The sequence below is a fragment of the Camellia sinensis genome, chromosome 2 (genome assembly GCF_055761805.1).
Source record: "Camellia sinensis isolate YWXY chromosome 2, ASM5576180v1, whole genome shotgun sequence".
Taxonomy (NCBI): Eukaryota; Viridiplantae; Streptophyta; class Magnoliopsida; order Ericales; family Theaceae; genus Camellia; species Camellia sinensis.
Window position 1 is genome coordinate 63888828 of NC_138962.1, and position 18466 is coordinate 63907293.

General features: G+C 37.0%; 1 protein-coding gene and 1 long non-coding RNA gene across 2 annotated transcripts; both read left to right on the forward strand.

Moving 5' to 3' along the window:
- Positions 1-2351: 2351 nt before the first annotated feature.
- On the forward strand, positions 2352-5216 carry LOC145813914 (uncharacterized). Its single transcript, XM_082910272.1, has 7 exons — positions 2352-2721; positions 2836-3023; positions 3189-3453; positions 3862-4168; positions 4272-4365; positions 4455-4565; positions 4713-5216. Exons 1-7 carry the CDS (start codon positions 2352-2354, stop codon positions 5214-5216), a joined length of 1839 nt encoding a protein of 612 aa, XP_082766398.1.
- Positions 5217-11429: 6213 nt separating this feature from the next.
- Positions 11430-13673, forward strand: LOC114281670 (uncharacterized). Its single transcript, XR_003635978.2, has 3 exons — positions 11430-11631; positions 11747-11835; positions 13421-13673. It is a non-coding gene; the product is annotated as an uncharacterized LOC114281670 (long non-coding RNA).
- Positions 13674-18466: the final 4793 nt, after the last annotated feature.

Below are 18466 nucleotides of genomic sequence, written 5' to 3' on the forward strand. Positions count from 1 at the left end.
TGCATGCTAGCTCGCATGATTAGGATTGCATTGCATTGGCATGCATGCTCTACCTCTTGACCAAGTCATGATGGAGGTCGAGTCCCATTGGTTTGTTGGTTTGCATTGCATTTGACATCAAAACGTGCACACTTGGTCCTTTGGGCCATCACGCATGGAAATGCGCGATTGATGGTCCGAGAACCAAGGAGCATGTCCCTTTGAGTCATTAACATGATAAGGGACATGATTGGTGCATACATGCCTTGAATTGTATTGCCATGCTCTGCCTTGCCCTCTGTTGCTGTCAATTGCAGATTCTGCAGGAGCTTTCTGCCAACCGGCAGTGATAAGTGCCGACCGGCAATCCTCTCTTTGCAGATAGCTTCACCAATGGCCGGTGATTACATTCCACTGCCGGTGGGCATTCTACCCAGCCGATGGCATTCCCTAGTGTCCAGAGAAGCAATCCTAAGGTTTTGGCAGCCTCCAGAGGAGTAAAGAAAGGAAAACAGAGGCAGCCTATGCATGGCGGTGCACTTCCGAGCAAGATCCGAGCACGCATTGCTTTGAGCTCTCTTCCCGAGGCGGTTCATTATTTTTTCTAGCTTAGTTAGTTTGTTATCTAATTAGGCAATTTGTAATAATTAATTAGCTTGTAGGTTAATTATATGTATTATTCTTTTGGTCCCTCCGAGTGAGGACGAATCTGTAATAAGTGTGGGTGAGTGTGTGAATGTCTTCCAACCCCCACTTCTTTCTTCCCTTTTATTTACCTGCTTATGATGGTAGATTAGGGCATATTTAAATTAGCATACCTTATGTTATGCATGCGTGCATCCATACATTTGTCTCGCTTGCACCGGGCTCGGTACATCATTCTAACTGCATTTGTATTTCAATCCCAAATTGAATACGTGCATCAATTGGTTGCATTTCACATGCCATGTTTAGGTTAGCCGAGCCTACTATAATTGCATCTTCCATGTGCTGCATTAGTCAACTTGACATGAACTAGGATCACGCATGTTTGCTAACTAGTTTATTGTTTTGGCACGGAGTACGATGTAAGTATTTATGCTTTAGCATATCGCATCCGTGTGAATGCTATCATGACAGCATGCTTACCATGTGGCTAGATGCTTATGTGTAATAAACTGTTTGAATGCCTGTGGGTGAAGGTTGGATTGTTTGAGTTGGAAAAACTCGTTGAAATCCGTATTTTAGCCTACTTGCGAGTAGCAAATTCCAAAGTACCTTTTTTAAGACAAACGGATATGCAATGCTTATTTCCAAATTAGGCAATCTAGTCTATACTTGTTTGTTGTGCGCATAATATAGTAACGCTAGGCTGATAATTGGTTTAAGAACACATAACGTTTTCAAAAACGGATATCATGGTTAGTAGAGGCTGATCTTCGGATCGAGCGAGAGGGGGTGCTCATAGCTGACCTTCCCCAATCGTACCCTAGCTCCCGAGCCGAGACAACTCCGGTGATGACGGACATGTGGCCTTCGGCACCGAGTCAGGGTTTCCTAAATTCCCCCATAAAAAATATTTAGGTGGCGACTCTGCATCTGGCAAAGCAGTCCATGTTTGGCACTTCTTTTCAAAAAAAAATCTGTTTCTCAAAACGATTTGCCGGATTTGGACTCTTTGGTTCAAGATTAAGAACCGTGACACCAATCGAGTCCGAACTGTAGCGCGGGGTCCCTCGCGGACGTGCTACAATCACATGCTCTAATCGCACTTGGGTCCACCACGGGAAACGTGTTCCCCTATTTCGTGGTCATCCTACTATGCGAAACGATGATACTCAAACCGACCGAGCTGGAATGACAACCAATCACAAAAATATGGATGAACTTCCAACCATGTTACAAGAGATTTACATGAGTGGTCTCATGGATGATCATATCGACGAAGAACGTACTAGTTCGGAGAGGCACAATTTGTTTAAGTTCATGAAGTTGTTCGATGATGCTCAACGTCAAGTATATCCAGAGTGTGAAAAGTTCTCCATCTTGTCCTTCGTAATTAAGATGCTTCACGTGAAGGTGCACAATAAATGGAGCAACAAATCTTTCGATATGGTTATGCAAGTTTTCAAAGACATTCTCCCAAAGTGTGATGAAAATGTTCCATGGACCCTTTATGAAGCGAAAAAGTTCTTACGTGAGTTGGGTTTGGGATATGAGCCCATTCATGCATGCAAGAATGATTGTACTTTATTTTGGAAGGACAACGCCACATTGGAGAATTGCTCTACATGTACGGAGTCTAGATACAAGTTGAACAACAAGACGGGTAAAAAAATTCCACAGAAATATTGAGGTACTTTCCTTTGACACCGAGGTTGAAGAGATTTTACATGTCGAAAAAAACAGCTGCATATATGAGATGGCACAAAGATAAGCGTGTGGATGATGGAGTATTGCGACATCCAGCTAATGGTGAGGCATGGAAGGACTTTGACAGGTTGCATCCTACGTTCTCTGCGGATCCTCGGAATGTACAGCTAGGGCTTGCCACGGATGGTTTCAATCCATTCGGACATATGAGTACATCGTACAGCATGTGGCCCGTAATCTTAATGCCTTACAATCTACCCCTATGGAAGTGTATGAAAGATCCATTTCTCATGATGTCATTGCTTTTTCCTGGACGATCCGCACCTGGAAGGGACTTCGATGTTTACTTGCAACCATTAGTAGAAGAGTTAACTAATCTGTGGGAGCATGGTGTGGAAACATATGATGCCTCTACCGGCCAAATATTTACAATGCATGCAGCAGTCATGTGGACCATCAACGATTTCCTTGCATATGGTTCGTTGTCTGGTTAGTGTACAAAAGGTTACTTGGCCTGCCCTAATTGTAACGTGGATGCATCATCTCAGCGTTTGAGCAATAAGATAGGGTTTATGGGTGCTCGGCGGTACTTACCTGAGAACCATAATTGGCGTAGAAGTAAGCTATTCAATGGTGACATTGAGAATCGGTCCAAACCTGTGGAGTTATCAGGAGAACAAATACTGGAGCAAGTTAATTTAGGGACGTACAGGCCATATGGAAAGCATCCAACCAACTAAAAAAGACAACGGACTGAAAATCCAACTCCGAATTGGACAAAAAGAAGCATTCTTTTCGACCTACCCTATTGGAAAACACTTAAGCTTCGACATAACCTTGATGTCATGCACATACAGAAGAATATATGTGACAATATGCTTGGGACACTATTGAGCATTGATGGCAAGAACAAGGACACCGACAAAGCACGTTTGGATCTAGAGGACATACGAATACGAAAGGAGTTACACTTGATAAGGCATGCGAATGGCTCTTTCCTAAAGCCTCCGGCATTGTACACATTGTCCCCGGCAGAACGAATAGGGTTTTCTGATTTCTTGAAATCAATTAAGTTTCCTGATGGCTATGCGGCAAATGTATCCAATTGTGTCACCGCGAATGGTTGTAAGTTAGTTGGCCTCAAGAATCATGACTGTCATGTCCTTCTACAATGACTTCTTCCCATTGGGATGCGAGGATACCTTCCTACCGAGATTGGGACCACATTGTTTGAGTTTGGAACTTTTTTTAAACAGTTGTGCTCGAAGACATTGCGGGCGACTGATTTGGAGAAATTGCAAGAACAAATCGTACTTATACTTTGTAAGCTTTAAAAGATTTTTCCTCCTTCTTTTTTCGATGTGATGATCCACTTGGCAATTCATTTGCCTTACGAGGCTAGGCTTGGAGGGCCTATCCAATATCGGTGGATGTATCCTATTGAGAGGTATAACAACGAGTCAGAAATTTTTTCTTGTAATTATAGTTCAATATGAACATACTGACGATCACGCCGATGTTTACGTGTAGGATGCTTGGACTTCTTAAAGGATTTGTGGGCAATAAAAGCTCGTCCAGAAGGATCCATTGCGGAGGCCTACATATCCAAAGAGTGTATGATGTTTTGTTCAATGTATTTGCATGGAGTTGAAACGATGTTTAACTGGGAAGAAAGGAACTACGATGCGGGTGCCAATGGCTTGGGGTTGGCGATTTTCACTCAAAATCTTCGTCCTTTTGGTCAACTCCCAAGGGCAGTTGATGTGTCTGTAGCTGACCGCGAATTGGCTCATTGGTTTGTCCTACACAATAGTTTGGAAGTGGATGAATATCTAGAGTATGCTTCTTCATCATATATGCAACATACCTTTCCTACATGGTTTTTATTTTTTAAAGTCTTCATTATTCCAATTACTTATGACGTACTTCGTATTAACTAGGGAACACAAGCTCGTGTTGCAACAAAAATATGGAAGTTCATGCAACATTGCAACGCGACAATGCAAAGAATTTCCTAAATGGTTCAAAGCTCGCGTAAGATTATGTAACGTGTTACTGTAAAGTGTGGAGCTAACGTTGAATTATTCTAACTTTGAATTGACATGACATGCTTTCTTGTGTAGATGAACCAGTTGCGAAATGAAAACTCACCCGAAGCAACCGATGAGATGTGGGCATTAGCCAATGGACCTAATGCCTTAGTCAATACATATTCGGGATGCATTTGTAATGGCGTCTGATTCCATACTATCGACCATGATAACCGTCGTAAATGTCAAAATAATGGGTTGGTAGTGGAAGGCGACCACCAAGGCCAGTTGATCAAGTTCTACGGCTACCTTTGTAAAGTGTGGGAACTGACATATTTGTTTGGACACCAGGTTGTTTTGTTCCAATGTGAATGGTATAACACCGGTAGTACTCGAACTTTGCGTGTCGAACCACATGTGACAACTGTTGATGTAAGAAGTCGATGGTATAAAGATGACTCCTTTGTGTTCCTAGGCCAAGTTCAACAAGTTTTCTACGTTCCTGATACGAAGTTAGGGCTGAATTGGCGAGTCGTAGAAAAGTTTCAACATCGACAAATTTGGGATGTGCTAGAGTTGGATGTGCCAGAATTTGATGAAGTGTTGCAAGATGCTGAAAATAGTATTGTTGTACCAACTGAGCCTACTGATGATGTTGTTATTTTACGTTGGGATGACATTGAACCGCAAATTATTTCAATGGAAGTTTCTCAGTCCAATAAGCGTGTACAACCGGAGGGTGTTATGGACGATGATTTCATCTGCGATGACGACGATGACCTAACAATCTCGGGTGATGACAAAGAACATGAGATGGAAAGTGATTTTGATGCAGATACGGACCTAGAATTTTAACTCAGTTTGTTTCTTTGTTTGGCTTGTTTTGTTGATGTCATGAGGGCAATTAAGAATATTGAAGAAATTGTATTTTGAATTTCATGCCTACTCTTGAATTTCATGTAATTTGAACCTTCTAATTTTAATTTCCTCTACACTTTGTATGAACTGCTAGAGCAAATTGAGAATCAAATTCATACTCAGTTCAGTTTTTCCAGTTGGACACCTGTGCTGTTTGGCTGCTTTTCCCACAATCTGTGCAGATTTGCACATCTGCTCTATCTCTGTTTGCTGAGTTTGACAGTTCGCCGCTGTTTTTGTCCACTTTGGCTGTTTCATGCTTCACTGATATGCTTAGGTGCTAGGTCCCTTATATAGAATATAAGTTCTTTATATTGTTACTATATACTAGCCATAATGGAAATTATGAACCATATACTATCTCAATGGTAAATCACAAGTTATAGTAAATCATGTGTTCTTAAGACTAATTGCTTCATGCTTGTTTAATCTGTGATAATTGCGTTTGCAGGGTTACAAACTTCCATTTCTTTTAAGTTGCCCACCAAGTACTAAATGTGTTTTTGCAAACATCACATTTGTTCCCAACTATGAATTTTCTAATGAATTGGTTTAAGTGTGAGGATCTACTGACGTCATATGCAAATAGTGAGAGAGTGATTTTCCCTTAGATATTAGTATAATAATAATTATTGTTATTACTATTATGTAAAATTCTGTGTGGTGCACTAGTCAACAAGCCTTTAAAGGATAGCTCAGGAAACCAAAACTGTACATAAAGCTGAAAATGCAGCCCTCATGTCAAGAACCAGTGGTCTGTGAATGGTGCTGCATAATTATGTGTGGTGCTCTAATACAGTTTAGAACATCACATGCACACAAATTCTCACGGCTGCAGCTATTACTCTCAAATATGTACCTCACCATACAAAGAAATATGTAACTCACTACACTCAACCCTCAGGGGAAAGACCCCAAACACTCAACCCTCAGCTCACCACACTCACAGAAGCCTATTTTTTAACTCACAACACTTAACACACATCCAACAGATCTGCCAGCAACCTGCAGAAACTATACCTGCACAAAAAACATTGGAAAACCATATTGGAGCTAACACCACTCAACCAATTGAAATAATTGCCACCTTATTTGATTTAGTAGTTCGCCGCTATTTCTACCTCGGCATTTATTGATTTCGTAATTGTCTACTGTTCCAGTGAGTTCTAGGACATGTTTGAGGGTTGGGAAGGTCCAGAGTTGTCGTCCAGTCCAGCAATTGCTTAGTATGGGTGTCTGAAAGTCAGACATGTCGTCGTCTTCATGTTGCAGCGGTTTGTCGAGTTACTTACTCTTGCCTTATCATGATCTGTGTGTCAAGTTGTATTAACTGGGATGGTATTTGTGTGGTCTTTATGGATCCCCTATTCAGCTGCATTATTGTGTCTGCCAGCTTTGTCTGGCAAGATTTTTATGGTAGGTTATGGTTACATTTAGATAGGATTTTGTTCTATGTTAAAATATGCATTTCACCTATGCTTTAAGTTGTGGAAGGTCCTACTGCAGCCCTCTGTTTATTTTGAGTAGTAGTCTCTGCTCTAGCATCTCTAGCAGCAGATGCTTCTCTCCAGGATGATAATTAGGTTTATGTGTCCCAAAATTGCGCGGGGCTGCAGTCACAACTTAAGATAAATTTCAAGGCTAATGACTGAGAATTTGTGCTAAGTGTAGGCCACCGTCAAGTCTGAACCAGGTAAACAGGAGGGGAATCGAACCCTTATTGGTAGCGTGGGAGCATACCCACTTTTGCTTTGATTTTAGTTGAACTCTCCATGTTTGAGGTTCTGCTATGGTGGCTGGGAAAGTGATTGCATGATTGTCTACTAACACGGCTAGTTTTTAGTTTTTAGTTTGTTTAAGTAATATCAATTTAGTCCATAATTGAAGATCCTTTTGGTCATAATCAAAGTCATCTCAATGGTCTAACTAACTCTATGTTATGACAATTTGTAATAGGATATTATCAGCTTTGATTTGATAATTTGATAATCATTCCACCACAATTGTTTATAATTTACCATTGTAATGATTCGTAATCAATATCAATATATAAACTGGAATTTTTATTTTTTTTTTCGTTCTTCCTTATTATGTCTCAGTTTGTTAGTTACCATTGATCGTATCTGACTAGTTCCATTTCTTCCAATACAGCGAAGTGTCCTACCCTTGTCACTCATCAAGAACCTGTCGAGTCTAAAGTTAATGAGACTAAAGCGACAGTCAAATTCCAACTGAAGAAGGTTCTCTGCATGGGAGGTGTTGTTTTCCAACTGTGCAATTGAGTGTTAATTTTCTGGTTTCATTGTTGAAGAAGAACTGGCAAAATGTGAGTTCAGTCTCTTTACAAAACTAAAAGAAGTAAGTTGCCATGAATTCATGATTAATTTTACTCAACTGTTACTAGGGGCTGTGCAGCAAATCTGGCACTGCTGTTACTTTTCTATGATCCTTTCTTCATAGGCAATTACAAACAAAAAAACCAAAACATGACATAGTAATACAATTTTACTTCTCTGTTGACTCTATTGTGCAGAGTTCCTAGGTGATTTGTGCATGCCATTTGATGTATATCCTATAGTGTAAACACTGTTGAGTGTATAATGTTCTTCCCCTCTAGGTGGCTCATTTTTGGGTCAATAAAATTTTTCTTATTAGAAAATAATAGTCAAAAGCTCTGAAACATTATGGGTGAACAGCAAACTGTTACTGTTTATTGGAAGCTTCAGGCAGTGATGCGGTGAAGCTATGCGATTCATAGAACAAGCTGTGGGAAAATTGTAATTGGTCTCTGACCACAATGCACAGAAGTTTTACTGAAGTAACTCTATGATTTGTTGCAGAAAGACAGTGATGCTGTGAAAGAGGCACTTGATCAGCTGAGTGAAGTTGGTTGGGCAAACAAATGGAGTTCTCAACCATATGTATCATGTCGTATGGTCAGTGTCCATAACAAGTGTGAAGTTTTGGGAAAGTGCTACTCAAACATTAGCCACGTCTACGAATCTATGCGTAAATGTACATAAATAATGTACATCTGTTTACTGCTTTGAAAACTTCAGTAATTAATGTACTTGGTCTTACAATATGTAGTTTAACTGTTTCAAATTTATGCGGCAGACCTCTCTTCGGGAGCTGACAACTCTTGGAATTAAAAACGCAGAGAACCTTGCAATCCCAAGTGTTAGAAATGATGTAAGTTGCCCTACACTAAATGTTTTGTTTAACCTGTAACAATAAAAGAGCATACATTCCATTGCATAAATTTCATTCTGTATTTTTTGGGAATCAAGAGTAGAATGTGATGACACCTGTGCCTTCCATTTGATTTTCTTTTCTTATTTTTGAAAGATTTAAACCATCATAATTCATAAATATTATATTCTCCATGAATTTGATTTCATTCAGTCATGCAGGCATCTTTTCTCTTTACGGTGGTAGGGACAACAGGCTTTTTCGATGTTCTTGCCGGGCAGCTTCATCGGGTAACTTGACATAATATTCTTTCTCTCCGATTGAGTTGATATTATTTTGTTCCTTGAGATTTCCACTAATATGAAATTATAAGATAGTAAAAAATAAATATTTATTAACTTATGTAATTGATTAGTTAATAAAATTATTTTTAAACAATAAGCAAATATACAAAAAAAAAATGACATGTATAGCTATGGAAACCTAATAAAAATAATTACAAATCTATTTTTCAAAATTTCAGAATAAAAAAATTTTAATTTTAATTTAATAAATGGGTTTGAGTAGGAAGGAAATTGCTAGATTAATTGATATGGGATTGTTCATTATTGGCTATATTATATTAGAACTTTATGTAAATAGGAAACTATTAATAATAAATCATATATATAGTATTTCTTGTTTTAAAAATACCACGTCATATGGGTATCACATGTTTAAGGGTAAACACTACTTTTGAGACCATATCAATGATTTGAAGGTATAAAATACATCTTAAACAAAGGAGAAATTGCTGTGCTGATAATTTTTGTAATGCCAACAGTGAGTCATGATTCGCAAATCAAATGGTGCCTTTCGGGTTGAGTAACCATGTCTTATGGTGCTCTTGATCATTTTTTAGTTGGCGGAGTTAGGGTGGTGTTTTGTCGACTGAACAGTGCTAGTGATATTTGATGATTACATTGTTGTTAATAATAATTCCAAAATTTAGTAATGTGTATCACCATCATGTTCTCTTAGTTTACCATTGCTTAACGAGCATTTTATTATTAAGTAGACAGTGTTGTGTCATTATTGTAGCAATTACACTACTAATTTATGCGATGTTTATTACTCATGTACGTTTGTTACGTAATGTAGGTACAATGGTTCCGGGAGTCAAGACAAGACGACGGAAGAGAGCAACAAGTGGCAACGTACTATCAACATCTGAAGCATGTCCACAGGAGATTGGCACCCCGATGACGTTCTCTGATGAGACGCAACCACCAGATGATACACAAACTGTGGTGGAGGAGACGCAGCCAGGTGGAGTGGGTAAGAGCATACTATTTAGTTGTTTAAAAAAATTTTGGTTTTTTTTTTGGGGGGGGGGGGTGCATAAGTCATCAAGTAAGGCAATGAAAACCCCATAAAGGCAAATAAAAACAAAGGAAAAAAAAAACTAAACATTAATATACACATAACAAGGACACTTACACAACAAATAAAATATTAGGTACACAACAAATGTAATTTTGACTACGTTCCCCTCTTGTACTAGGGCAAACGAGGTCAACTCGTGTTCGAGGACCTACATTAGGCAAAGGGGTGCAGAAAAAAATTGCTAGGAAAAAAGGGGAGAAATTACACGTCTACGTCAATCGGGTGTTGAACGTAATCACAAGAGGGAATGCAACCCTAGCGATGAATGAGTTGGGCCTTCAAATTAGACAGTTATGCCCTCTTCAGAGCGTGAAGTCATGGATAAAAATTGATCAAAATACCAAAGATGCGGTCATCCAAGCGGTGCTAGTATGAGATTCATCTTGCCATAATGTCTTTATTATGTAATTTGTAATTGGTTAAATTAATTGTTCTACTAATTTTGTATCTATGTTTGTAGGACAAGTTTGTTATCGGCGATGATTTTGATAATGATGAACAAGCTCAACAGATCCTCGATAGGAAGGCATATTTGCTATACAAGGATTGGAGGTACAATCTAAAGCAAGAGTTCCTCGAACTTGAGGAAAAGGGTGTTGATGACCCCTATAGTCATCCACCTAGTGGAGTGAGCTTGGAGGACTGGAAATATTTGATTGATGTTGCTTGGAAAGACGAATCTCACTTGGTAACAAATTAATTAGAAAGCCCATTATTGAAATTAAAATTTATGTGTTAATATGTAAAACTTCTTCACTAATAGATGTAGAACTTCTTCACTGAAACTTAGTAAAGCATGTTCTTTTCTTTTTTTTTAATATTTTTGTAGAAACGGTCTACGGCTGGTAAAGCAAATAGGGGTATGCTCCCCTATAATCATACAAGTGGATCGCGATCATTTCCTATAGCAATGTCGCCTATGGTGAGAAGTTAATTTAGTAATGTAATGGATGATTGATTCTTCTTGATTGTGAATATTACCATGTACTAATTCGTCAATGGATTTTTCCCGAACGTAACAGGCAAATGAGGATGGGGATATAGATTTCCCCAAATTTTATAAGAAAGCACACAAGTCTAAGAAGACAGGAGATTGGATTGACCCCAAATGTGATGAGCTACATGTGAGTATTGAATGTTGAAACCAAGTGTGATGCATATCAATTAATAAAGTTTTTTTAAATTCCTTCTCCCATCTTGACTTTATTGTTTTGTTGGCATTACAGGATGATATGGTGAATCTACAAGTGACAGCCACCATTGCGGGGTTGCCATTGACCCACGAAGAAATATCAAGGCAAGTGCTCAGGGAAAAACAAAATTACTTGCGTGGATGTGGGGTAGGCCCACAACCCTCTTCCACAGCTTCTAGTGCGGCACGAGCACGTGATAAACATATGGAGTTAATGAGAGCGGAACTGGAGGTTCTTCATGAGCAGCGTCAAAGTGATCACGAGGAGTTGTTGAAGGAGAAAGAGGAGCGGCAAAGAGATCGGGAGGAGCTAGTGAAGGAGAAAGAGGAGCGGCAAAGAGATCAGGAGGAGCTATTGAAGGAGAAAGAGGCGCGCGAAAGAGATTGGGAGGAAATTACGAGGGAAAGAGAGCAGCTGATCAAACAAGTTGATGAAGAAAAAAAAGCACGGGAGGTACAACAAGTACAACTCAATCATCTAAACGACGTGGTGTCACGGCTCACAACCCTCTTGCCAGGTTCAGATGGTCATCCTACTATTCGGTAAACATAATTTTCTTGACACTGCAAGTTGTACAAAAAATATGGATCATATTGACATAGAATTGTTTTCTAAAGTTGGTATGCAAATATTTTTTTTGTGATGTGCTTCGAATAGGTTATGAGGCATAATGTGAGTAGACATTGCAGCAGCCGACCTGGTGTTTTGATACATTACACAAAGGACCGTACTCTGATTTCTATAAGGTAACCAAGTCCAATTGAATGTGATTTCAGATTTAAGACTAATTGAAGAAACCAAGAGAAATTAGAATGAATTTTGATTTAGTACAATATAACGAGTGCAATATAACTACTACAAAGGAGCTTTGATTTCAAAACTCTAACTATGAAGAATGAATATGTCATTCTTAATAATAAATCTGTACAAATAAAACCAACACTAATTTGAACTGAATAATGTGTAAAAGAAAATTAAAATTTGTTTTGGATTTTTGAAAAGCAGTTTTCTTAGGATATTACTCTGGTTTGCAATGGACACAATGCCAACTATTCACATCCAATATATATTTGTTGCAAATAATTCTTCTCCATAGTGCATCTTTATGTACACCAAACCTTGACCACCATTTAATCAAGAAGCATGTGTTAATCAACAAACATAGTGCATCTTTCTCTTTCATTCTCCTTATCTCCAAACCCCCTTGTTCCACACTAATATATGACTCACAACGCCCAATCCTCACCTTGTTGCCTACACTTGCAAATTGAGTTGATGAAGAGTTCATACCTTAATTCATTGAGAAAAAGGCAAACATAGTCTAATTCAGCTGACACATTAAGCAAATGATGTAATTCAGCTGAAAACGTCATGAACTTAGCTGAAAAAAGGGCTTCGAGGGTCGAAAATTGAGAGCAGGCCCCGAAGCACTGTGGGGATGGCACGGGTTGTTTCCTCATGTCAAATAGGACCTATGGGGACAGACGGGACGTAATTAGCACGTGTACGTTGGGAGTTGGCGTGAAAAATGCCATAAACTTAGCCGAAAAAAGGGCTTCGAGGGCCAAAAATTGAGAGCAGCCCCCGACACACTGCGGGGATGGCATGAGTAGCTTCCTCATGTCAAATAGGACCTGTGGGGACAGACGGGACGTAATTAGAACGTGTACGTTGGGAGTTAGCGTGAGAAACGCCATAAACTTAGTCGAAAAAAGGGCTTCGAGGGCCGAAATTTGAGAGCAGCCCCCAAAGCACTACGGGGATGGCACGGGTGGCTTCCTCGTGTCAAATAGGACCTGTGGGGACAAACAGGACATAATTAGCATGTGTAGGTTGGGAGTTGGCGTGAAAAACACTATAAACTTAGCCGAAAAAAGGGCTTCAAGGGCCAAAACTTGAGAGCAGCCCCCGAAGCACTGCGGGGATGGCACGAGTAGTTTCCCTGTCTCAAATAGGACTTGTGGGGACAGACGGGACGTAATTGGCACGTGTACGTTGGGAGTTGGCGTGAAAAATGCATAAAGCTTATACAAATATATTAAAGCTTAGCAATATATATATGTTCTATAACGATCTCTATATATGTACAGTTATGAATAAAATATATGTATGTTTACACATTAGAGTAAACTTGAGTTGGGGTTGACTTGGAAATTTGTTTGCACTTTAAATACAAGTTAACGTGTACAGAAACTATATTGAAATTCCTAAATTCAAACTATATTTACATACAATTTCAATTACAATTGACATCCTTGCAATTTGTGTTTTGTAGATGGCTATAACTTTTTGTTTACAATGGAACTAGTGGGTGTAATTTTTGTTGTGTAGATGGCTTTTGGCATTGACATGTGGATCTTCTAATTTTTTCTCGGAAGATACACTTATGCAAAGTTGGGAAGTTTTTTGTCGTCCTATACTTTTTGCTGTGGACTGTGGATGCATCGAACATATAATTTTTGACGGGGTACAAAGTATTTTTGGAGCTTGTATTAATTGCTCCGGTGGTATAGCATGAATGAACCGTGCAATTTGGATGCATCGTACATATAATTTATGGTGGGGTACATAATATTTTTGGAGCTTGTATTACCTAGTAATTTGTACCTTGTCAAATGGTCATTATAATGCATAGTATAGTAAAAATGTTGCGTATAGAGGACATAATTTTGGTAACGTATTTGGAATGTATGATGTTATTATTTGTAATTGGAATATATATAATTCGTTCGTACATAAGTTTACATTATTATTTGTAGTTGGAATATATATAGCAGGTGTTCATTTTTGTTTTATGGTTCTAAGTGAACCATGTAGATGATACATACAGGTTGTATACGTATTACAGGTTGCAGTGGATACATACAGGTTTGGACGAAATTTAGTAAAATTAAACAAACAAAACAAAAATATAAAATGACGCTTTTGGTGACGAATCAATTTGTAGTTAAAAAGAAAAATCTTTTGACGACTAAATTTTTAGTAGCCAAAACGAATAAAAAAATAGTTATGGCGACTAATAATTTAGTAGCCAAAAAAACTGGAAAATAGTTATGGCGACTAAATGTGTAGTGGCTAATACTCAAAAGACTTTTGGCGACTAAATATTTAGTAGCCAAAGCAACTCCAAAACAGCTATGGCGACAACCTGTTTTAGTAGCTAAAACCTAACAAATTTTTGGCGACTAAATCTTTAGTCGCCAAAACATAATAAAATAATCATGGTCGACTAAACATTAGTAGTTGAAGTTGCACTATTAGCGACTAATAATGTCGCCGCCGTAGATATTGTATTTTTTAGCGACAAAAACCTTAGTAGCTAAATAGTTGAGTTAAAATATTTAATGAACGGTTTGGGCGACTAACGTGTTAGTCGGCAATGTCACTTATCCGCGACTACGACTGTTTTCGTCGCCAATGCCTGTTATTTTTGCCTACTAACACGTTAGTCGGTATTTTGTACTGCTTATGGTGACTAAATGGATTTTAGTCGCTAATTCCTTCGGCGACTATGTATGGCCGACAAATCCAACGACCAAATTATTTAGTCGGGAAATACTTTCGGCGACTAAAATATGTTCTTTTGGCGACGAAATTTTTAGTCGCTAAAAATGTATTTTCTTATAGTGATCACACTTGAATCGTACATCACCCACCAACCCAACCAGAACTTTAGAATAGTATCTTCCTTGCTGACTCCTCCATCATAGGTTGTTTTCTATTAAAAACACAGTCATTCATCCTCCAAATGGGCCAAAAGGCAGCCAATGAGATAGCATTCTAGATTTTGTTTTCAAAATTCCTCCACTTGAAACTTCTCCACCAATCCAACAATCCTTCAACATTACTGACTTTTATTAACAATTTATACAATAGAATAACCAAAGAGGACATTGATACTTGACTAGAAATATAAGGAGTTGACTGTCACGATTTCATGTGCAAAGACCAAATTTAGATTTGGTACAAAGTGTAATTTATCTGCTCTTTAGTTATACCTTATGTAGTGTTTAGTAATAACTCCTTTTTTTTTTTCTTTTTTTTTTTAATTATGACCTATGACATTTGTGGGTGTCATAACTTATACATGGTAGCATTACCCATGTTACTACGTATGCTATGAGGAAAAGAGCTATGCTATACATACATAATAGGTACCCATAGGACACACCGATCACCTAGTCTGAGCTCGTTTGGGATGTGATTATTTTAATTGAATTTTTAATTTTTTTTATAAAAATATATGCAAAAAAAAATAAAAATAAAAATATAATTAGCTGTTTTAACTTTTTAATTATTTTAACCAAAAAACCGACATTCAAACAGCCACTCAATGTTTATGTTATCAAGTAAAGGAGAAATTCTATAATTATAATTAACTCTACTGTTTCGTATGTTTAGTAAATCCTAAACCCTCCTGTCATCATATCCTTGTAGGTTAATTTTATGGTATGCACTTTCATATGTAAATTATGTTATTTGTTATACTACTTATCATAAACAACAATGATTCATCCCCCCTTTTCCCCCACCCCCTTTGACCCCCTCTCTCTCTCATTGGTTACATTTTCTTTTTCTTTTTCTTTTTTTTCCTGCTCCTCCAATCACCACTTGCCACGTGACAAAGGGGGGTGAGGGGGTGACCCCCAAAAGGGGGTCCCAAGCATTATTCTATCATAAATATCATAACTAAATCTTCTCTAGTTATAATTTAAAAAAAAAAAAGAAAAGAAGAAGATATAACCAAGCACTACATGAGATATAATTGAAGATTTTTTGAATTATAATTAAAATAATATCATAAAACATTATAATGAGTCATAACTAACAGCATAAGAGTCATAACCAAATTATAATTAACACCACATGTTATATTCAAAAATCATAAAAATCATAACTGAGATATATGATACATAACTTTTTGAGGGGTATGTATCATAGAATTATCCCTTGTGTAGTAATGATGTTTTTGGGGAAGTTATTTAATAGTCTAGGAGTATTTTTCCACACCATTCATATTTGGACAAGTGTTCAGTTGTCCCCTTCCCAAAGGAGGCAAACAAGTAGTGAGACCTACTGTTTTACCAATAATATTTTAATTGGGACACCACCTAGATTTGGCCTTGGGGCAATGAATAATTTTTCAAGAATGAGACCCGTGTGGAAGAATATTTATTAACAATGTGTGGACCGTGTAGAGTAAGGGGATATTTGCTAACCTGATTCAGCATTTAAAACTAATGCATTAATTGATACTCAATTAAATCTGTTTAATAATCACAATTGATATCACTTACTCTTAAAATGTAGGTTAAAACTTAAGAAAATTTTAAATCATATGAAACTTACTTAATTCTTACTGAATTTATAAATACAAAACATAAGTATCAATATACACTATTATAAACGTACCACCACCATGCCGCCGCCACCACTACCACCACCATCATGCCATCGTCGCCGTCGCCACCACCATGCTGCCACTGCCACTACCACCGCCGTCGCCGTCGCCGTTTCCGTCACCGTCGCCATTGCTGTCGCCATCATCCCCACCACCACCCTCATTACCATTATCATTGTTATCATAAACACTGCCATCATTTTACTACAACTACCATCACTACCACTATCGCCACAACCATCACCACCGCTATTGCCACCACAATATAAAAATTAAAATATATAATTTAAAAATAATAATTTTCAAATTTGATCTTATACATATAAAATAATTTATTTTTAATTCTGCACTTAAATTTTTATTAAACAATTTTAGCTTAAAAAATTCAGCATTCAGCTTTCAATACTTTATTTTTAATTTTATCAAATACCACCTAAATAAAAAGTTCACGTGTTGAAATTTAATTTATTATTATTATTTTTTGTATAATTGGTCATGTCATGCTCAGTCAAAGTCTTTCGTTCTCTCTTTCTCTCTCCTAAGTATTTGTAAAAAATAAAAATTAGTGAATTGTTTTTTTCTTATTGTAAGTATTTTTTTCATTTTTATTTTATTTATTTCGTATTATGGAGCTGTTATTAATTATTTATTTTCTACAGCAGGTATTTCTTTAGCTGTTTATTTTTTTTCTTGTTATACGCTATTTTTGGTATTGGTGCCTAGATTAGTTGGTCCAATAAGCCGGATATCAAATTATTTAAAAAAATAAAAATTTATTAGTTTACCGTATTTTTTTTAATCCGCAAAAGAGAACTTATTTATGATAAACCAAGATTACACATCAATAAAAACTTGGAAGGAAAAATGTATCATAACTGGACTCCAGGACGGGTCAACCCTTTCGGAGGCGTAAGGCAAAATTTTAAAATGTGACCTTTGGCTATTTAAATTACAATAATAATTTTTAATATTTTATTTTCATTTGAAATTATTTTTTCTTGCTTTTTATGATGCAAAATTACTAACTAATCAAGTTTTTGTAATGTGTGTTTTTGATAAAATGTTAATTTGCTTAATTTTTTCTTTAAATATTGCTGAGCTTCGATATAATTTTATCAATTTTAATTTTGAAAATTTCTTTCCGCAAAAGAAACTCTTACATGTATTATTGATATTAAAACATTTATAGAGCATCTGTATAATTTCCTTTCATTTATTTGGATGTGAGGTTTTATAGATTTTACACAAAACTTGTAAAGCCTCTTTTCAATTTCTCATTTATTTTTACCTCTCATAATTAAACCATAATATGTGATTGGTTTCGATTCCTCAACTACAAAATTAAAGGGTTAAGTTTTGTACTAAAATTTTCTATCCTTGACTAAACCAAATCAAATCACTTTCAGCCTTAATGGAGAGGGAGAAAAAAAAGAATAGAATTGTGCATTTTATATGGGTCTTTAGTATAAAAAAAAAACAAGCCTTTCATGACCACCTTAATTATAGAAGTCCCTAAACATAAAAATAAATGAAATTGGGGTAAACAATCAATAGGTCCTAATAGTTGGACTTCATTCCCATCAAGTCCTATTGAAAATAAGTCTTAATAAAATTGTCGCTAAAAATAATTTGTTTGTGACAATTTTATATATATATATATATATATATATGTCGCTAAAAATTGACAATTAGCGACTTTTTTTGTCGTGATTTTTATAATTTGTCGCTAAAACTTACAATTAATGACGTTTTTTTGACAATTTTTTCTCATAGGACATATTAGACAATAAGTCCATTTATTAGGATTTACATGTAAGTACCCCATAAAATTATGAGGCGTTCACAGGAATGAGGCTTAAGGCAACCGCCAGAGCTGCCTAACTGTAAGGCCGGTCCTGGATTGGACTAGAACATCCCAAAGAGTAGGAATGAAATTAGGAAAAGAATATGGAAGTCATGACCCCCTTATTTTTGTG